This window comes from Pongo pygmaeus, chromosome 4, assembly GCF_028885625.2.
Source record: "Pongo pygmaeus isolate AG05252 chromosome 4, NHGRI_mPonPyg2-v2.0_pri, whole genome shotgun sequence".
In the NCBI taxonomy this organism is placed as follows: Eukaryota; Metazoa; Chordata; class Mammalia; order Primates; family Hominidae; genus Pongo; species Pongo pygmaeus.
The window spans coordinates 61,125,491-61,144,082 of NC_072377.2; the positions used below are offsets into that span (position 1 = coordinate 61,125,491).

An 18,592-nucleotide genomic window follows, 5' to 3' on the forward strand; every position below is an offset into this window, starting at 1 on the left:
TGTTTCTTACAAGGACACTGATTATTAGATTAAGGGCCACCCTAATCCAGGATGATCACATTTCGAGATCTTTACCTTAATTATATCGGCAAAGACTCAATTCCAAGTAAGGTCATATTAGGGTACCAGGTAGACATATCTTCTGTGGGCCACTATTGGACCCACTATGGGAGGTGTATGGGAGTATATGAGAGGTATAGTCAAAGGCTACCAGCATGGCTTTGAGGCCCCATTGCAGGTGCCAGTAAATGCCTAGTTGTTCCACACCTCTTCCAGGAATACTTGTCACTATCATTTTGAACATTTACTTTCAATTAACATGTTCTGCTGAAATGTCCCTTTCTCTAAATAACTTTCAGGGACTCACATCCCTTAGGGCAGAATTAATGACTTCCCTTTCCCATTTCCCATAGCATTTTATACACACCTCTGACAGCACTTGCCATTTTCATTTATAGCACTTTGTTTACGTGTCCATTTTCCCACTTAAGTTGTGGACTTTTCCTGGGTGGAGCCCATTCCTTACTCAGTTTTGCTTCCACAGTGTCAAGCACAGGATCCAACTTTGAGTTATGTTTGTGGAAATGCATTGAAAGTCTGGGCTTCATGGATTGAATCTCTCCCCTTCCAGCCTTAGTGTTACTTGATTCAATTGTGTTAATTGTCCATTCCAGCCAGTTTCGTCTGGGACTGTACTCTGTTGTGCTCTCTGCTACATGCTCAGCTCTGCCCTGTCTTTCCTGCTGCCACAACCTATGTTAGCCCTCATCAGCATACTTCTGCTGCCCAACTTCTTCAGGCCCTGCATTCTCAAGTTGTCCCCACCACCCCTTCTGTTCAGGTTAATCTTGCCTTTTGCATGCATGTGCCCACACATGGGGATCCACTTTACATGTTTATCTTAGCCATGGTCGATGCAGTTAGGATTTCCAAATTACATTATCAGTACCAAATTAGGTTTGAAAAAGGAGAGGGAGCATTTCTTTCTTTTGAAATCTTGTCACAGTGTTTCCTGTGGTCCCAAAAATCATGGTGGAAAGAAAATTGGGATTTCAGAAAACATTGCTTGATTCTGCAGGAAGTGAACAATGTTTTCTAATGATTTCCAGAGAGAGAAATGTCATATTTTTCTGGAGTACTTTAGGAGGAAATAGTGCAGTCAGTGGTGGGAAATATGTCCTCCACTCCCTGTTAAGTTCTCTGTGGCAGATCTTACATATTGCCAGTGAGTTCCTGCTGTTATTTAAAGAATGAAGATAATGATATTCTGCAGCTATGAATTTTGAGTTCAACTATGTAGTTGCTGATTTTCTGCCTACTGGGTTTGTCCATTTCCGATACAGTGGTGTCAATATCTTCAACTATCATAGTGGATTCTTCTATTTCCCATTGTAGTTCTGTCAGTTTTTGCCTTATGTATTTTGATGCTCTGTTGACAGATGCATACAAATTAAGGACTGTTATGTCTTCTTGGAGAATTGGCCCCTTTACCATTATATAATGTCCCTCTTTATCCCCGATAACTTTTCTTGCTCTGAAGTCTGCTTTTTCTGAAATTAAGGCAGCTACTTCAACTTTCTTTTGATTAGTGTTAGCATGATATCTCTTTCTCTATCCATTTATATTTAATCTATATGTGTCTTTATATTTAAAGTTGGTTTCTTTTATTTCCTTTTGTTTGTGTATATAAAATGCAGTCTTCCTTCTGCAGCTTTCTTTATTGAAGTGTTTGGTATATATTTGGTGCTAGCATGGCCATTGCTAATTCATGAATTTTTTTTTTACTTTATGTATTTGTAATTTCAACTTTTATTTTAGAATCATGAGGTACATGTGCAAGTTTGTTACATGGTATATTGTGTGATGCTGGGGAGCCAGAGGGGAAAATAAACCACCTTTCCTATAAAGGCACAAATAAAAGAATTACATCCAATGTCTCCTCAGAAATCATATAAGGAAGAAGAAAGTAGAATGAAATATTTAAAGTGTTAAGAGATAAAAAACCTCACCAACCTAGAATTGTTTATCCTATAAAATTATCCTTCAAAGTGAGGGAGGAATAAAAACTCTCGGACAAAAATTGAGATAATTTGTTGCCAGTAGACCTGTCTTGCAAGAAATGTTAAAAGTTCTTCCAAGAGAGGTAAATAATATGAGTCAGAAACTCAGATCTACATAAGGAAAGGAAGAGATCACAGAAGAAATAAGTGAAGGTAAAAGAAACACTTCTGTTTTTCTTATTGTGAGTTGACCTAACAGATAACAGTTTGTTCAAAGTAATAATAATTATAACAATGTATCTGATTAATATAGTTTATGTGTAAGTGAAAAACAGTCATTTTATTTTTCATTTTCTACAGTTTTAATGATATACCTAGGTGTAGTTTTTCTGGAATTTATCTCACTTGGTGTTCTCTGAGTTTATTGGATCCTTGGTTTGTTGTCTGATGTTAATTTGGGAAAGTCTCTGTTTTTACTGCTTTAAATATTGTTTCTGTTCTTTTTTCTTTCTTCCCTTTCTGGTATTCCCATTATGAGTATGTTACACCTTTTGCAGTTGTCCTGAAATTCTTAGATACTGTTGTTTATTTATTTTTAGTTTTTTTCTCTTTGCTTTTCCACTTTGCAAGTTTCCATTGTCAAATCCTCAAGCTCAGAAATTATTTCTTCAGCTATGTCCAGTCTACCTATGACCCTAATAAAGGCATTCTTCATTTTTGTTATCGTGTTTTTAACCTCTAGCGTCTCTTTTTTATGCTTACTTAGAATTTCCATTCTGTGCTTATGATATCCATCTGTTCTTGCAAATTGTCTACTTTTTCCACTCACCCTTAGCATATTAATCATAGTTATTTTATATTTATAGTCTGATAATTCCAACATCCATACCATATCAGGGTCTGGTTGTGATGCTTGCTTTGTCTCTTTAAACTGTGTTTTTTGCCTTTTAGTACGCCTTATAACATCTTGTTGAAATGTGAACATGATGTACTAGGTAAAAGGAACTGGGGTAAACAGACCTTTAGTGAGGTGATGGTAAGATGTGAAGGGAGAGGAAGTGTTTGACAGCCCTATGATTAGGTCTCAGTCTTTTAGTGAGCCTGTGCCTCTGGACTGTGAACTTCACAAATTGTGTTAATTGTGGTACAGGTGGATTTCACTTAGGTGGTACAGGATGGCAAGAGGGGGCTGTAGTGGGGTATTTTCTTTCCCATTAGGTTAGGCTCTTGTAAAATAGTTTCTCTTGAGGGGAGGTGATATGGTTTGGCTGTGTCCCCACCCAAAATCTCATCTTGAGTTGTAATCCCTGTAATCCCCTCGTGTTAAGGGCAGGACCAGGTGGAGGTAATTGGAACATGGGGGCTATTTCCCCCATGCTGTTCTCATGATAATGAGTGAGTCACATGGGATCTCACGGTTTTTTAAGTGTCTGGCATTTCTCCTGCTTGCACCCAATCCATCCTGTTGCCCTGGGAAGAAGATGCCTACTTCTCCTTTGCCTTCTGCCATGATTGTAAATTTCCTGAGACCCCCCCCCCCCAACCCCCGAGCCATGTGGAATTTATAAAGGAAACCTCTTTCCATTATAAATTACCCAGTCTCAGGTGTTTCTTCATAGCAGTGTGAGAATGGACTAATACAGTAGGCCTTGTTAAGAAGAATGAAATGCTCTAGTATATTTCAAAATGGTTACTCCCCTCTGTCCCTCTGCTACCTGCTATTTTTCTCTAATCTTTGCTATGAGAACTTGGTGGTTCTCATACGAGCTCCTGTAGGTAAAACTCACAAAGGGTGAGGGCCTCTTTATGACTCGGGCTCCCTGGAGTTTTTGACTCTTATGCTTGTCCACACTGAGCCTTGAGTGATTTAACAATGATAGTTCAGGTTTTCCTACCCTGGCACTGGTTCCTGTGGAAATGAGTTTGTGTTCTGGGGAGCTGTGATTCTCTGTATATCCACCTGTCTGTCTCTCCAATTTTGGGGACAGTGGTTTGTCCTGTAACCTCACTTCTCTGATGGATCTAAGAAGAATTGTTGATTTTCAGTTTGTTTAGCTTTTTACTTGTTGTTAGGACAGATTGATGCCATTTAAGCTCCTTACATGGGGAACCAGAACCTGGAAGTCCCAGCTGTCAATATTGAAGGTGTAATGATTTCTTGACTTTTATATTCTGATTCATATTGTTTGGTTCTCTGCCTTTCCAAATTAGGAAGTGACTCCATAGTATTTCTGTACATTTTAACTGGGAATGTTAAGACCTGGATAAATTCTAATCTTGGCTCTGCTGCTAATGATGTTACTTGGGCAAATCAGAGACTGAGTTTTCTCATCTATAAAAGTGAAGGGTGCAGACTCATTTCTAAGTCTCCTTCTAGCTTTAAAATTCTGAGGTGGGCGGATCACGAGGTCAGGAGTTTGAGACCAGCCTGGCCAACATGGTGAAACTCCGTCTCTACTAAAAATACAAAAATTAACCAAGCTTGGTGTCGTGCGCCTGTAATCCCAGCTACTTGGGAGGCTGGAACAGGAGAATTGCTTGAACCCGGGCAGAGTTCAGTGAGCTGAGATCGTGCCACTGCACTCCAGCCTGGGTGACAGAGCAAGACTCCATCTTGGAAAAAAAATCTATATTTTATGATGTTACAAAATATTCTCTGATTTTGAACACTAGTACCAGTACTCTGGGTAAACGTGTGTGCTCAAGCAGGAGCCCTATTATACTTTCTGGAATTTAAAAATAAACTTTTTATTTTGGAATAAATTTAGATTTATAGAAAAGTTGTTAGCCAGACATGGTGGCTCACACCTGTAATCCCAGCACTTTGGGAGGCTGAGGCAGGCAGATCACGAGGTCAGGAGTTTGAGACCAGCCTGGCCAACATAGTGAAATCCCGTCTCTACTAAAAATACAAAAATTAGCTGGGCATGGTGGTGTGCGCCTGTAGTCCCAGCTACTCGAGAGGCTGAGGCAGGAGAATCACTTGAACCCGGGAGGCAGAGGTTGTGGTGAGCCGAGGTCACGCCACTGCACTCCAGCCTGGGCAACAGAAAAAAAAAAAATAAAAAAAATTTTAAAAAAACAAAGAAAGGAAAATTCACAAAAATAGGGCTGGGCGCAGTGGCTCACACCTGTAATCCCAGCACTTTGGGAAGCCAAGGCCGGTGGATTACTTGAAGACCAGCCTGGCCACCATGGCAAAACCCTGTCTCTACTAAAAATACAAAAATTAGGTGGGCGTGGTAGTGCACTCCTGTAATCCCAGCTACTCTGGAGGCTGAGACAGGAGAATCACTTGAACCCAGGAGGCGGAAGTTGCAGTGAGCCAAGATCGCACCACTACACTCCAGCCTGGGTGACACAGCGAGACTCTGTCCCATCCACCAAAAAAAAAAAAAGTTGCAAAGATAATGCAGAGTTCCTGAATATCCCTTACTGTTTTCCCCATTGGCAACATTTTATATTATTATGGTACATTTGTCAAAACTAAAAAGCAGATCATGAATGGTACATTACTATTAGCCAAACTCTAGGCTTATATTTGGATTTCACCAGTTTTTCCATTAATGTCCTTTTTCTGTTCCAGGATCCAATGCAAGCTACCATACTACATTGAGTCGTGATGTCTTCCCAATCTCCTCTGGTCTGTGACAGTTTCTCAATCTTTCCTTGGTTTTCATTACCTTGATGGTTTTGAAGAGTGTTGACTAGATATCCTATAAAATGTCCTCAAACTTGGGTTTTTCTGATGTTTTCCTCATTACTAGACTGGGCTTGTGGGTTTTTGGAGAGAAACCACAAAGATGAAATACCTTTCTTGTCACATTATATCAGGGATTGGTTATATCTATATAACATCACTGGTGATGCTAACTTTCATTAATTGGTTAAGGTAGTGTTTGCCAGGTTTCTCTACTGTAAAATACTATTTTTGTCTTTCCCAACTCTGTTCTTTGGAAGTGAGTCATTAAGTCTAGCATACCCCGAAGGTGGGAGAAAAGAGGGAATTAAACTTCATTCACTTCTTAAAGATAGCAGTATCTACAGATCACTTAGAATTTTTCTATAAGGAAAATTAGTCTCTTCTTCCACATTTATTTATGCAATCATTTATTAATATTAATATGAAGTAATGTATATTTATTTTATACTTTGGATATTATAATCCAGTATACATTATTCACTTTTTTGCTTAAATTGTTCTGGCTTTGGCTGGAAGTTCTTTCAGATTGGTTCCTGTGTCCCTTTGACATGCTCTATCCTTTTGCTTTTTCAACATTTCCTTACTTTCTGGTACTACAAGATACTCCAGGCACATTTTGTATTTTCCTTGCCCAAGTCCTAAAATCAACCTTTTCTCCAAAAAGCTCTGGGTTTTAAAACAAATTAGAATTTATCTGTTTTGGTTTTTATAAGCATTGCCATGATGACCATCCTTGATGGTATATCTCTGGAAAACTCCATGATTATTTCTTTTAGATAAATATCTAAAAGTGGAATTCCTGGATCAAAGGCATCTAAAATGCTTTTACTATGTTTTCCACTAACAAGGCATGAGATGGGGGGGCTGCCTCAGGGGCTGCAACTCAAAGACCACTTCAAATGGGAAACACTATCCATCCATCAATCAATTTATCTATCTTAGAACTCTCTTTCTATGACTTTCTTATTTTCAAAACAAACAAGGAATAAAGAAAGAAAAAAATGAAACAAGTAAACAAAAGACCTCTCATCTAGACTCTCTAACCACCCAACAAATCACATTGCTCCTCCTAGGAGGAAATGGTTGAGGTGTCAGACTGAGAATGACATCTATTTCCCTTCATGGGGAGAGCACTTGTTAATTCACCTATTAATTCACTTTTAAAATATAATTTTACATTTTATCAAAGTAATACATATACATAGTTTAAACATTCAAGTGGCACTTTAAGACTTACAATGAATAACGGCAATACAGTGCTACATCCCTTCCCATTGCCAAACTTTCTTCACAGAAAAAATCACTTTCATTTCTTTTAGCTTTTTTTTTTTTCCTGGGGTTTATTTCCATATCTATAAAGAACATGTTTATACTGCAATTTAAATTTTTTTTCAATTTTAGACATTATCTATTGACTTCTTACTAACTATGGAAGATAAAGACTGAAGTCTCTTACCAATCCTATACACAAACACACACACATGTGCATCCTTTCCTAACCCCATTCTTTCAATATAGTTATAACTTTTGTTAAATCCATTAATGTTTTCATTGTTGTGACTCTACAGTTATTCATAGCTGAGCCACATATTGGACTTTAAATATATTTTCTTATATAACATTTTCTTTTTCGTGGAATTAATAATTATGCCATTTTTTGGTTTCCTTAACTTACTGAGCCGATTACTCATCCTTCTCCAAACTTTCCAAGAGAGCTGCAAAACTTTTCAAGTTTCAACATCTGTCAGATCCGTTGGGTCCCCTCCATGTATTTTTTCATTGGAAATATCCCTCCTTGAGCCTGGCGTCTGCCACTCACTTGGGCTAGTTGCTCTCCAAGCCTGCTGCACTCTTGTCATCTTGGGATCTCCCTTGGCCACCATTCTTGGAATTCTCTCTCTTCTATTTGAAATGTCCTGTTTTCGGGAGCCCATTTTTCCTTTTTGTTTTGGCTTATGCTCTTGTTTTGGTAGTCACTTTTTTCAATAACATCTTGAAAACGGTCACATGGGAGATAAAGTTCTTGAAACTTGGCATGTTGGAAAATGCAAAGTTTCAAGAACTTTGTTTTACCTTTCTTTCTGATGGATCATTTGGATGGGTAGAGCATCCTAGGTGAGAAATAATTTTCCAGTAGAGTTATAAAGGAATTGATCCATTGCTTTCTAGCTTCTGGTTTTGTTATTAAGTCTAAAGCCATTCTCATCCTTGATCCTTTGTATGTGACTTATTTTTTTCCTATCTGGAAACATTTTTTTTCTGTTTATTCTTGATATTCTGAAACTTCACTGTTTTGTACTTCAGTGTAGATTTATTTTTATTTATTATGCTGTTTACAGTGGGCCCTTTCAATCTGGAAACAAGTGTTCCTCAATTCTTGGAAATGTTATTATACCACTTCTTGTTATTTCTCTTTTTTTTGTTATTTATTTATTTATTTATTTATTTATTTATTTATTTATTTTATTATTATTATACTTTAAGTTTTAGGGTACATGTGCACAATGTGCAGGTTAGTTACATATGTATACATGTGCCATGCTGGTGTGCTGCACCCATTAACTCGCCATTTAGCATTAGGTATATCTCCTAATGCTATCCCTCCCCCCTCCCCCCACCCCACAACAGTCCCCAGAGTGTGATGTTCCCCTTCCTGTGTCCATGTATTCTCATTGTTCAATTCCCATCTATGAGTGAGAACATGCGGTGTTTGGTTTTTTGTGCTTGCGATGGTTTACTGAGAATGATGATTTCCAATTTCATCCATGTCTCTCGTTATTTCTTTCCCTCCATTCCTCTGTTCTGTGCTTCAAGACTGCTGGTAGTCAGATGTTGGCTATTCTTCATCTCTTTGTCTTTTCTTCTATCTTCTGGAAGATTTCCTCAACTTTATTTCCTAGTCTTTAGAATTCAGCTGTCATATTTTGAATCTCCAAGAGTTCTTGTTCTGTAATTATGCCTTTATCATAGCATCCTATTCATATTTTGTGGGTACAACATTTTTTCTTATTTTCTATGAAGGTTTAAGTAATAGTTTCTTTTAAAAAATATTCTGCTTTCTGCATTGCCTTTCTTTCAGGTTTTTTCCCCCCATCTGCTGTTGGGATAGGAGAAATTTAATGAATTTGGCTTTGTGGGGTTAGGATTAGGTAGTCTGTTTCTTTTTCAGATTTTCAGCCAATCTTATGATTTTTGTTTCAGAGGTATAGTCAATTTTCATTATTTCTGGCAATTGTGTGTAATAAAGTCACCGCAAACACTGGATTAGAAAATACTGCTGAGCATGGTGGCTCAGGCCTGTAATCCCAGCACTTTGGGAGGCCAAGGCAGGCGGATCACCTGAGGTCGGGAGTTTGAGACCAGCCTGAACAACATGGAGAAACCCCATCTCTACTAAAAATACAAAATCAGCTGGGCTTGGTGGCGCATGCCTGTAATCCCAGCTACATGGGAGGCTGGCCTGAGGCAGGAGAATCGCTTCAACCCGGGAGGTGGAGGTTGCGGTGAGCTGAGATGGCACAATTGCACTCCAGCCTAAGCAACAAGAGCGAAACTCCATCTCAGGAAAAAAAAAAAGAAAAAAAGAAAATACTGAATTATTCTCTGTAGGGGAAATGTAGAGTTAGGTGCCTGTGAGTCTCTGGTCACAACATTTTTGTCAGCTAATCAATACATAACCTTGTTTTGTGTGTGTTTCTGTTTAAAGACACCTTATTTAATATACATTGTTGATTCACCGACATTGAACTCATGGCTAATAACAGTACTATGACTCATGCCTGAATAGAGCTTATTTAACACACATATTTTCTCCATGAGGCACAGCCTTCTTCTGCTTAGGAACACCAGACAGCACTCCAGCACTCTGCTTGGGGGGCATTCGAAACAGCAAAATCACTCGTAAAAGGCAAAAAATTGCAAAAAAAAAAAAAAATAGTAATAACCAGCATGGCACTAAATAGACCACGAAAAGACATGTGTGTGCAGTATGAAAATTGAGACAGGAAGGCAGAGCGTCAGCTTTTTCCACCTCAGCTGGGAATGTGCATCAGGCAACTCAAGTTTTTCACCACGGCATGTGTCTGTGAATGTCCACAAAACATTGTGAGTATTGATTTGGGGGGTTACAAATAATTCCTAGCAAGTAGGTGAATTCACAAATAAGGAAGCTGTGAGTAATGAGGGTTGATTGTACCTACCTAGTGTCTCAAATCCTGAGCCATATGAGATTCCGTGGCATAATTATGTTATTATGTTTGCTTCTTGTTGGCAACCTTATTAGGCACTTCTAGGTTTCTGCTTTCTCATCTTTACCAATTCAGTTATGGCTTGATTCATTTATCTTTTTCCAAAGATTTGTTGACATCTCTTAACTGCTGTTGTCTCTTCCCATTTGTTTTGTCTTGTGGTTCTATATCTTTGCTATAATTTTTGTGGAGTTTCCTGAGAGAGTGGAGATAAAGGTATATGCTCAATTGGTCTTGTCTTAACCAGAATTCTATTTAATACACAACACCTTTAGTGAGGTGTTATGCATGTAATAGGTGTTTACTAAGTATTGGTTGAATAAATTCAAGAAATGCTTGCTATTTTTATGCTAGCATTTAGCTTTTCTATGTAGTATGTTATAATGGAATTTTATCTTACTTTATTTTATTTATTTTTTGAGACAGAGTTTCGCTCTTGTCGCCAGGTTGGAGTGCAATGGCATGATCTTGGGTCACTGCAACCTCTGCCTCCCGGGTTCAAGCGATTCTCCTGCCTCAGCCTCCCGAGTAGCTGGGATTACAGGTGCCTGCCACCACGCCTGACTAATTTTTTTGTATGTTTAGTAGAGACGGGGTTTTGCCATGTTGGTCAGGCTGGTCTCAAACTCCTGACATCAGGTGATCCGCCTGCCTCAGCCTCCCAAAGTGCTGGGATTACAGGCGTGAGCCACCACCCCTGGCTGGAATTTTAAATATCTCATAATTATAATCTGCTAAGTAAAAGACTAGCTCTCTTTCTCCCCCTTATTCCTCCTACTTAGTGGAACATTGCCTAAGGAAGATGGGGAATGGGTTAAAAATTAAAATGTGGGGCTGGAAAGCATAGCTTGTTTTAAAACTTAGTTTTCTTTCCTTTTGCATCATAATCTCTTCCCTGGTCTATTTATTTCTCGTGGTTTTGTCAGTCCATTACAAAAGGTTGCAAAATTGTGGTACTAGAAGGGATCCTAGAAATAATCTAATTTGAACCTTTGATTGCTAGGAAACTGAGAGTCAGGCTGCCTTGGTTCAAGTCCTGGCTCCACCACCCATGTAGGACATGTTGCTTATTGTTTTGACCTCAGTTTCCTTGCCTGTAAAGTGGGAATAAAAATACTCCTGATGTTATAGGATTGTGGTGAAGATTAAAAGAGATAATTAATGTGAAGTTCTTAGTACTATGCCTGACACACAGTAAGAGCTCCACAAATTATTAATGATGATTATTACTAGTGGCTAAGCTGAAGCTCTGGTTTCTCAGTTCAATGTGTTTTCCTTTAGACATAAATAAGAATTTGTAAGCCTCTTTTTGGAGTCAGCTACCATTATTTTCTTTCCTTCATCTCCTTCATTGTCTAAAGACAGTTATATGATTGCGTATTTCTCATTTCAAGCTAAAGATACTCTCACTGTTTCAGCTATTACCACATTTGTAAGGACGTCCTGAAGAGAAAATTTAAAAGTTAGTCACTTCTTTTAGTTGTTTCTGGTCTTTCAGATGATCCTTTTTTTTTTTTTTTTTTTGTAAAGTTGAGTGTTTTTGTTTTTGCTTTTGTTTTTAGTTAACAATAATGCAATCCATTTCCCAGCATAAGTGGGTAAGTGCCACTTTGACTTGGGCTGGGCTTAAAAGCACAAGAAAAGCTCCCAGACAATCAGAGTGGAAACACTCCCACATCTTAGTGTGGATAAATTAAAGTCGAGATTGTTCTTCCTGTCCTGACTTGTGCTGTGGGAGATGGAGTTGCCTTTGATGCAAATCCTATGAGCCAGCAGAACATCTGTGGAACATCCCCTGATACGTGAAGGTGAGTATTAACTCATTTAGAATAGTGATAGTTTGATCACCTTTTTCTACTCTATAAAAGTCTTTTTCTGTTTTCTTCAGTGAAATTATGGGTCAGACCCATCACGTGAATTTCTCCTTGAACTGGTTGTTGATAGTTAAGGGAGTCTAATCTTTTGGCAGGCAATATTTTAAAATGCTGAGATCAGAATGGAGAATCATGAGTGTTGGAGGTGAAGGATTGGGGAAAATATCTGAAATAATGGATTTATCTTTCAGGAAACTCTAAGCTAGAGAAAATTAGACCTAGAGGATTCGGAGGAAAATCCTTGCGTGTACTGGTATTTCATGACAGGAGAGCTGATAGCTACCACATGATTTTAGTGGAAAGAGTCCAGGTTTGGAATAAGATAGTCGTGAGTTTGAATCTCATTTATGTTGCTTACAAACTATTATTTTTGGACCATTTACATGATATCTCTTGGCCTCAGATTCCATATCCGTAAATTAGAGATGAGTAATACAAACCCTAGACGGATTTTTAGAAATACAGGATATAATTTGTATAGTGTAGTTAGCACTTTGCAGGCTCTCACTGTTCCATCATGATAGTGCTTTTGCCAGTCTCACTGCTGGCTGTCTCAGAATGTTCTTTAAATGAAGGCAGCCCACAACCCAAATGGATTTATAGACTTTGAAACTGGAGGTAGTCATCTGACAGCTCATAATCTCATCTTGGGCAATGTATATATAATCAATATCCTCATCCAAAAAGTAAGGATGTCATTATTTTATTAGGCTGAAATTGCCAATATTTAACTGTTTTTAACTTAATAAAAATAGCAATTTCATTTGATTTAACCCAAAACGTAATATAGAAATAAAATTTAAAATATGCAGGCCGGGCAAAGTGGCTCACACCTGTAATCCCACCACTTTGGGAGGCCAAGGCAGGTGGATCACCTGAGGTCAGAAGTTTGAGACCAGCCTGGCCAACATGGCGAAACTCTGTCTCTACTAAAAATACAAAAATTATCTGGGCCTGTTGGCAGGCACCTGTAGTCCCAGCTACTTGGGAGGCTGAGGCAGGAGAATCACTTGAACCTGCGAGGCAGAGGTTGCAGTGAACCGAGATCGCACCACTGCACTCCAGTCTGGGTGACAGAGTGAGACTCTGTCTCCAGAAAAAAAAAAAAAAGAAATAAAATATAAAATATGCAACTATAAATATAAAATATATAAATAGAAAATATAAAAATATCTGTCTCATTTACCTGAAGGGTGACAAGAATCTAAGGAGATAATATACATGAAAGTGCTTGTAAATCTAAGGCCATTATTATTGCAACTATTATCATTACTGCAAGCTCCAAATAAACATTTAAAAGAGACTGAGAACAGGGCACCCTTCTACTTGATCAGTGAAACTAAAACTATAAACCAAGTCCTGTGGGTCTTGAGGAATTCTGAGGCACTGAGAGAGGCTGAGCAGCGCATCACTTGGCTACGTCCCTCTCAGTATTATGAGTCTACAGGTGCTTGATCTTATGGCCATAGTGCTGGCCCTAGAAGTGCTGGCCCTCTTCTTTGCCATTTTTTATTTTTTTATTTGAGACAGTCTCCCTCTGCTGCCCAGGCTGGAGTGCAGTGATGTGATCATAGCTCATTGCAGCTTCAAACTCCTGGGCCCAAGCGATTGTCCCACCTCAACCTCCCGAGTAGCTAGGACTACAGGTGTGCACCATGACACTCAGATAATTAAAAAAAAAATTTTTTTTTTTAGAGACACAGTCTTGTTGTGGTGCCCAGACTAGTCTTGAACTCCTGGTTTGCCATTCTTTAAAAACCCAGTTCTATACTGCAGGAGATAGTGTTTGGCACAGAATGGGAATCAACAAATAATAGTTGAGTGAACGTATGAATGAATGAACTAAAGGAAGGCAAGCCCTGGGAAAATCACGTAGTGGTACATTCTTGTACAAGTGAAATGAGATGAAGCTCAGCATCCAGGACGCAGCCTTGAGTGGGAGCTGAATGGCCAGGGAGCACCCTGTGAAGTATCCATTTGATGGGGGATTGCGAGGGAGTAAAACAGCCACACTCTATTTCCTTTGCTTTGGTCCTGTGAGACAGGATGTGGGGAGGCAGGGATAATTTAACATGCTGAAATGTGTAGCATTTCCCAGCAGAGGCAGTAGCTCCCGTGTTTGCTTTCTTCTCGCCGTGTTCCCAGCCACTGCTGGTAGCCAGTAATAAGTGCTTGGATTTGTTTGCAGTCGTTCTACTCCAAGCAGTAGCTGCTACTAGGTTTACATCTCTTTTGTTGTTGGTTTTGTTGTTGTTTGTTTGTTTGTTTGAAGATGGAGCCTTGGTCTGTAACCCAGGCTGGGGTGCAGTGGCACAACCTCTGCTCACTGTAACCTCTGCCTCTTGAGTTCAAGCAATTCTCCTGCCTTAGCCTCCTGAGTAGCTGGGATTACAAGTGTGGGCTACCTTGCCCAGCTAATTTTTGTATTTTTCGTTCAGATGGGGTTTTGCCATACTGGCCAGGCTGGTCTCAAACTTCTGACCTCAAATGATCTGCCTGCCTTGGCCTCCTAAAGTGCTGGGATTACAGGCATGAGCCACCACGCCTGGCCAACATCTTTAAACATAGGACACCACTAGTTACTTAAGTGGCATCACTGTATATTCTAAGAGTCGTTTAGTTCAATATGGCATATTTGTAGTGTTGTTAGAAGATTTTATAGAGCTCTGCTAAATGCTGTACTCAAATGAGATCCCACCAATGTGAGATTGTTTCTAGGAAGTGACCCCTTTTTGAAGACCAGTTATTCAAAACTGCTGCATTTCAAAGTTAAAGCTGATGACCCAGGAATGCAGGAAATGGTTGATGGTTCTCCTCAAGAGCACAGCAGAATCTTTGGGAATTTCTTATGGCCCAGATTTGGGGAGGCTGATTCACCTCATTTAAGTCTTCAAGAGACTGATATATTGAAACCAATAAGAAATAGTCTTTCTAATGCCTGGAAGGCTCATATTCTTTGTTCAGGGCCTTCTTCTGTTAAATTAGTAATCAGAGAGGGCATCAGAGAATCAGAGCAATCAGAAAGGGAGATTCAGGGTTTTGAAGTATCTTTCATCAGGTTCGTGGTGAGGTCTTGTGGCTTCCCTGTCAGAGTCTTTCGCTCCAGTGACAGGAAATTTCATAATTTCCTTTCATAGCTAGTACTGGATAAAAACTGCCAACTTCTGTCGTTTTTAACCATCAATGTTTTACATTCTAAGATGACCTCTCCTTTCTCTCCTCAAAGTCTTCTGTTTAGGATACAATTAGTTGAGTAGATTCCTGCAACTAAATGATAATGAAGGTTTTCCAAATCCAACTCTTTGAGATTATACACAGGTTTCTTTGGCTGGAGTCCTGAATGAACTCAAGCTTATCAACTGCACATCTACCTACCACAGATAACTAGGATCACCTTGAACTCTCTACTGGACTTATTTCTAAGCCCCTGGGAGGCATCTCACCTTTTTGCAATTTTTTTTTTTTTTTTTTTTTTTTTTTTGAGACAGGGTCTCACTTTGTTGCCCAGGCTGGAGTGCAGTGATGAGATCACAGTTCACTGCAGCCTCAACCTCCCAGGCTCAAGCCAGCCTCCCATCTTAGCCTCCCAAATAGCTGAGACTATAGGCACATGCCACCATACCTGGCTGATTTTATTGTGTGTTTTGTAGAGATGGGGTATCACCATGTTGCTCAGGCTGGTCTTGAACTCCTGACCTCAAGTGATCCACCCACCTCAGCCTCTCAAAGTCTTGGGATTACAGGTTGTGAGACACTATGCCCAGCCTTTGTTCACATTTTTTACCAGCAAGCAGTCCTTTTTGTGGTGAGAGGAGAATGTGGGAAAGGCTGTGGAGGACAAGCAAGTATTAGAATGAGAGATTTCATCCTAATGGCAAGGCTTGTTGACTTCCCACAGTCATTAGCTCATTTTTCTTTTTAGATGCTCTTTGCGCTCATTTCACTATTGTAACTATACTTACTATGTGATATATGAGACTACTGTCCAGGCTTCTGTCTCTGCAAGTGGACCAGTGGTTCTTAACCCATTTCTGTTCAAACCTACTGCAGAAATATGACATGAGAGTCCTCAGTAACAGCAGTTCACTCTGAAATTGGTAGTTTCCAAAAATATTCCTGCTATCCTCTCCATCCTTTTCTCCCTTCCCTTTGTTAAAAATCATTGAACTAGAATATGAGCTCTTTGAGGTCAGAGATGTGCTCTTCTTTGATTCCAACCACCTAACACATGGCTGGGACAGTGCTGAACACATAGAAGAATGCCTGAGGTCACCAGTTTGTTTGTGAGAGGGCCAGGACCACAACTCAGGCAGTCTCAATTTCTAGAATGCTACACTCTTCAACTACTGTAACTTTTCCAGTTTTGTCTCTGGGATGATTTAGTACTGTTGATTTTTTTCTAAGGTTTTTTTTTAAGTTTCACAAATAATAGCTGAGTATTTTTATTGTAAAGGAGTCAAGCAATAATTACCATTAACTTAAAAATATTTTAATATTTTATTCAACATTTAATATTGATAGGATTTTAAATGCAAAACCACTTGTCATAATAGCAATTTTAGTTTTGGCATCTATCATTATTCATTGATTCATTTATTAAGACTACCAGCATCTTGGCTTTCATAGCCTTCCTTTTTAATGTGCTTTTAGGACTTCTAAATAATGTGAGCTAGGACTAAAGGTGTGTCTTCTGCTTAACAGATGGAGAAGATTAAGACAACATTCTGAATAATTAGACACAAAAAGAATGTTCTTAGTGTTATAGTTATTTTTAAAGACACCTTTTTTCTTCATTGAAAAATTGAAATGTTTCCCTTTGAGTTATATACCCATTTAAATCAAAATGGCTATCTTTATTATCTTAGGCATTTCCAATTTGCTAAGGATTTCAGTTGGTTCGTATGTGAGAAAACGTTATCCCTCTAATTTTCTCCAGAAATCCTGCATGCACATTTTTCTAAAGTAACTTATGTTGTAAAGAACCCTTTTCTTTTTTTTTCTATAATGATCTGGCAGATGAAAATGTAACATCATTTATTTCTTCCTGAAATGAATTGCTGGTTTTACATTTGCTTTATTCTTAGACTATCCCACCATCTCATCTTAGATGAGATGAAGGGCCAGCATTCTTTTTGTTCCAATAAACAAGTAAATGCCACAAACAGTATTGTCTACCAGGTACCAGGCACTGCCTTAGATACCAAGGCTTCAAAGAGGAAGAAGAGAGGTTCCACTCTTAAGAAGGTCCCTGTATGTAGGGAAGCCGTCAGGTAAATTGCTGACCACCATTCTTGTGGCAGATGCTGTAGGACACATGATATAGTGGGGCGTGGGGCACAAAGGAGGGACCAACTGGCAACTCCGTGTGGGAATTCAGAGAGGGCGTCTTAGGGAAGGAGAGCCTTGAAATGAGTCTGGAAAGGTGATTAATTTGTCAGAAATAAGGGGAAAGAAGTACTGTGGGCATGCATAGAGCATGGAGATGTAAGATAGCGTGGTGCTTGGCAAAACTGTGAGTTGTTCCATTTGGCTGGAGGGCCTAGGCACTGAGGCAAGGGCCAGAGGATGGCCTCAGAGCTGCACATACTCATTTTTTTTTCTGGAGCATATTCTTGGTAGTTGGTGTACTTTTCATAAGACATAGTGGAGTGGACTATGGATGAAAGGAAAACGTGTTGTAATTGCAAATCTTTAAAATGTTGCCTGGGGTTGATGGAGTAATTATGAAGGATCTAGGTGATGATAGGCAACAAAATAAAATAAAATAGGATCCTTCCTCCTTCCAAAATCCCCAGAATCTATTTGCCATTGAAAATAGAGCTTTTGAAAAGAGATATGAAGCAAACCAACTCTTGACTGATGTCATTTTCAGCTCTCTCCCCAGCCTTCGTGTGTTAAGCTGGGGATGATGTGGACCTGGGCACTGTGGATGTTCCCTTCACTCTGCAAATTCAGTCTGGCAGGTAGGTTGACCTGGGCCATTTTACAGATCATGTGATTATTATTGCCTTCTTTGGACAAGAGTTGTTAACTTTAAAGCGACACCTGGACTATGGACATCCACAGAAAAGGGACTTGTGAACACCCTGAATTTGTGTGTGTGTCTGTGTGTGCACACATGCATGCAATTTCACATATACTCATGCATGTGCAAATGTGGCAAGATGGCTTACCATATTTTCAAAGGGAGATACAACCCCAAAAATGCTGAGATCTACTGTTTTAGAATATATTAGTCTCCCCTTATCTGTGGGGGAATATGTTCCAAGATCCTCAGTGGATGCCTGAAACTGTGGATAGTACCAAACCCTATATATACTATATTTTTTTCTTCACATATATACCTATGATGAAGTTTAGGTATGTTTAGGCATGAAGAGATTAAAACAATAACTAATAACAAAATGGGGCCATTATAACAGTTTACTATAACAAAAGTTAGGTGAGGTCTGGCACAGTGGCTCACGCCTGTAATCCCAGCACTTTGGGAGGCTGAGGTGAGCAGATTATTTGAGGTCAGGAGTTCAAGAGCAGCCTGGCCAACATGGTAAAACCCCGTCTCTACTAAAAATACAAAAATTAACTGAGTGTGGTGGCTCACGCTTGTAATCCCAGCTACTTGGGAGGCTGAGGTGGGAAGATCACTTGAACCTGGGAGGCAGAGGTTGCAGTGAGCCAAGATTGTGCCATGGCACTCCAGCCTGGGCCAGAGCAAGACCTTGTCTCAAAAAAAAAAAAAAAAAAAAGTTATGTGAATGTGGTCTCTCT

The 18,592-nt window shown here is 39.3% G+C and overlaps 1 protein-coding gene across 2 annotated transcripts in view; it reads left to right on the forward strand.

The window, feature by feature from the left end:
• The first annotated feature begins 9,524 nt into the window (after positions 1 to 9,524).
• Positions 9,525 to 18,592, forward strand: part of IL31RA (interleukin 31 receptor A) — a 71,968-nt gene continuing 62,900 nt past the window's right edge. Inside the window, exons 1-2 of one of the 2 annotated variants that reach the window (XM_054487991.1) lie at positions 9,525 to 9,807; positions 17,697 to 17,787. In XM_054487991.1, the coding sequence (XP_054343966.1) occupies positions 9,745 to 9,807; positions 17,697 to 17,787 (154 nt within the window). In that variant the 5' untranslated portion in view covers positions 9,525 to 9,744. The remainder of the gene's footprint in view (positions 9,808 to 17,696; positions 17,788 to 18,592) is intronic. The other variant, XM_054487990.2, reaches the window with a different exon arrangement.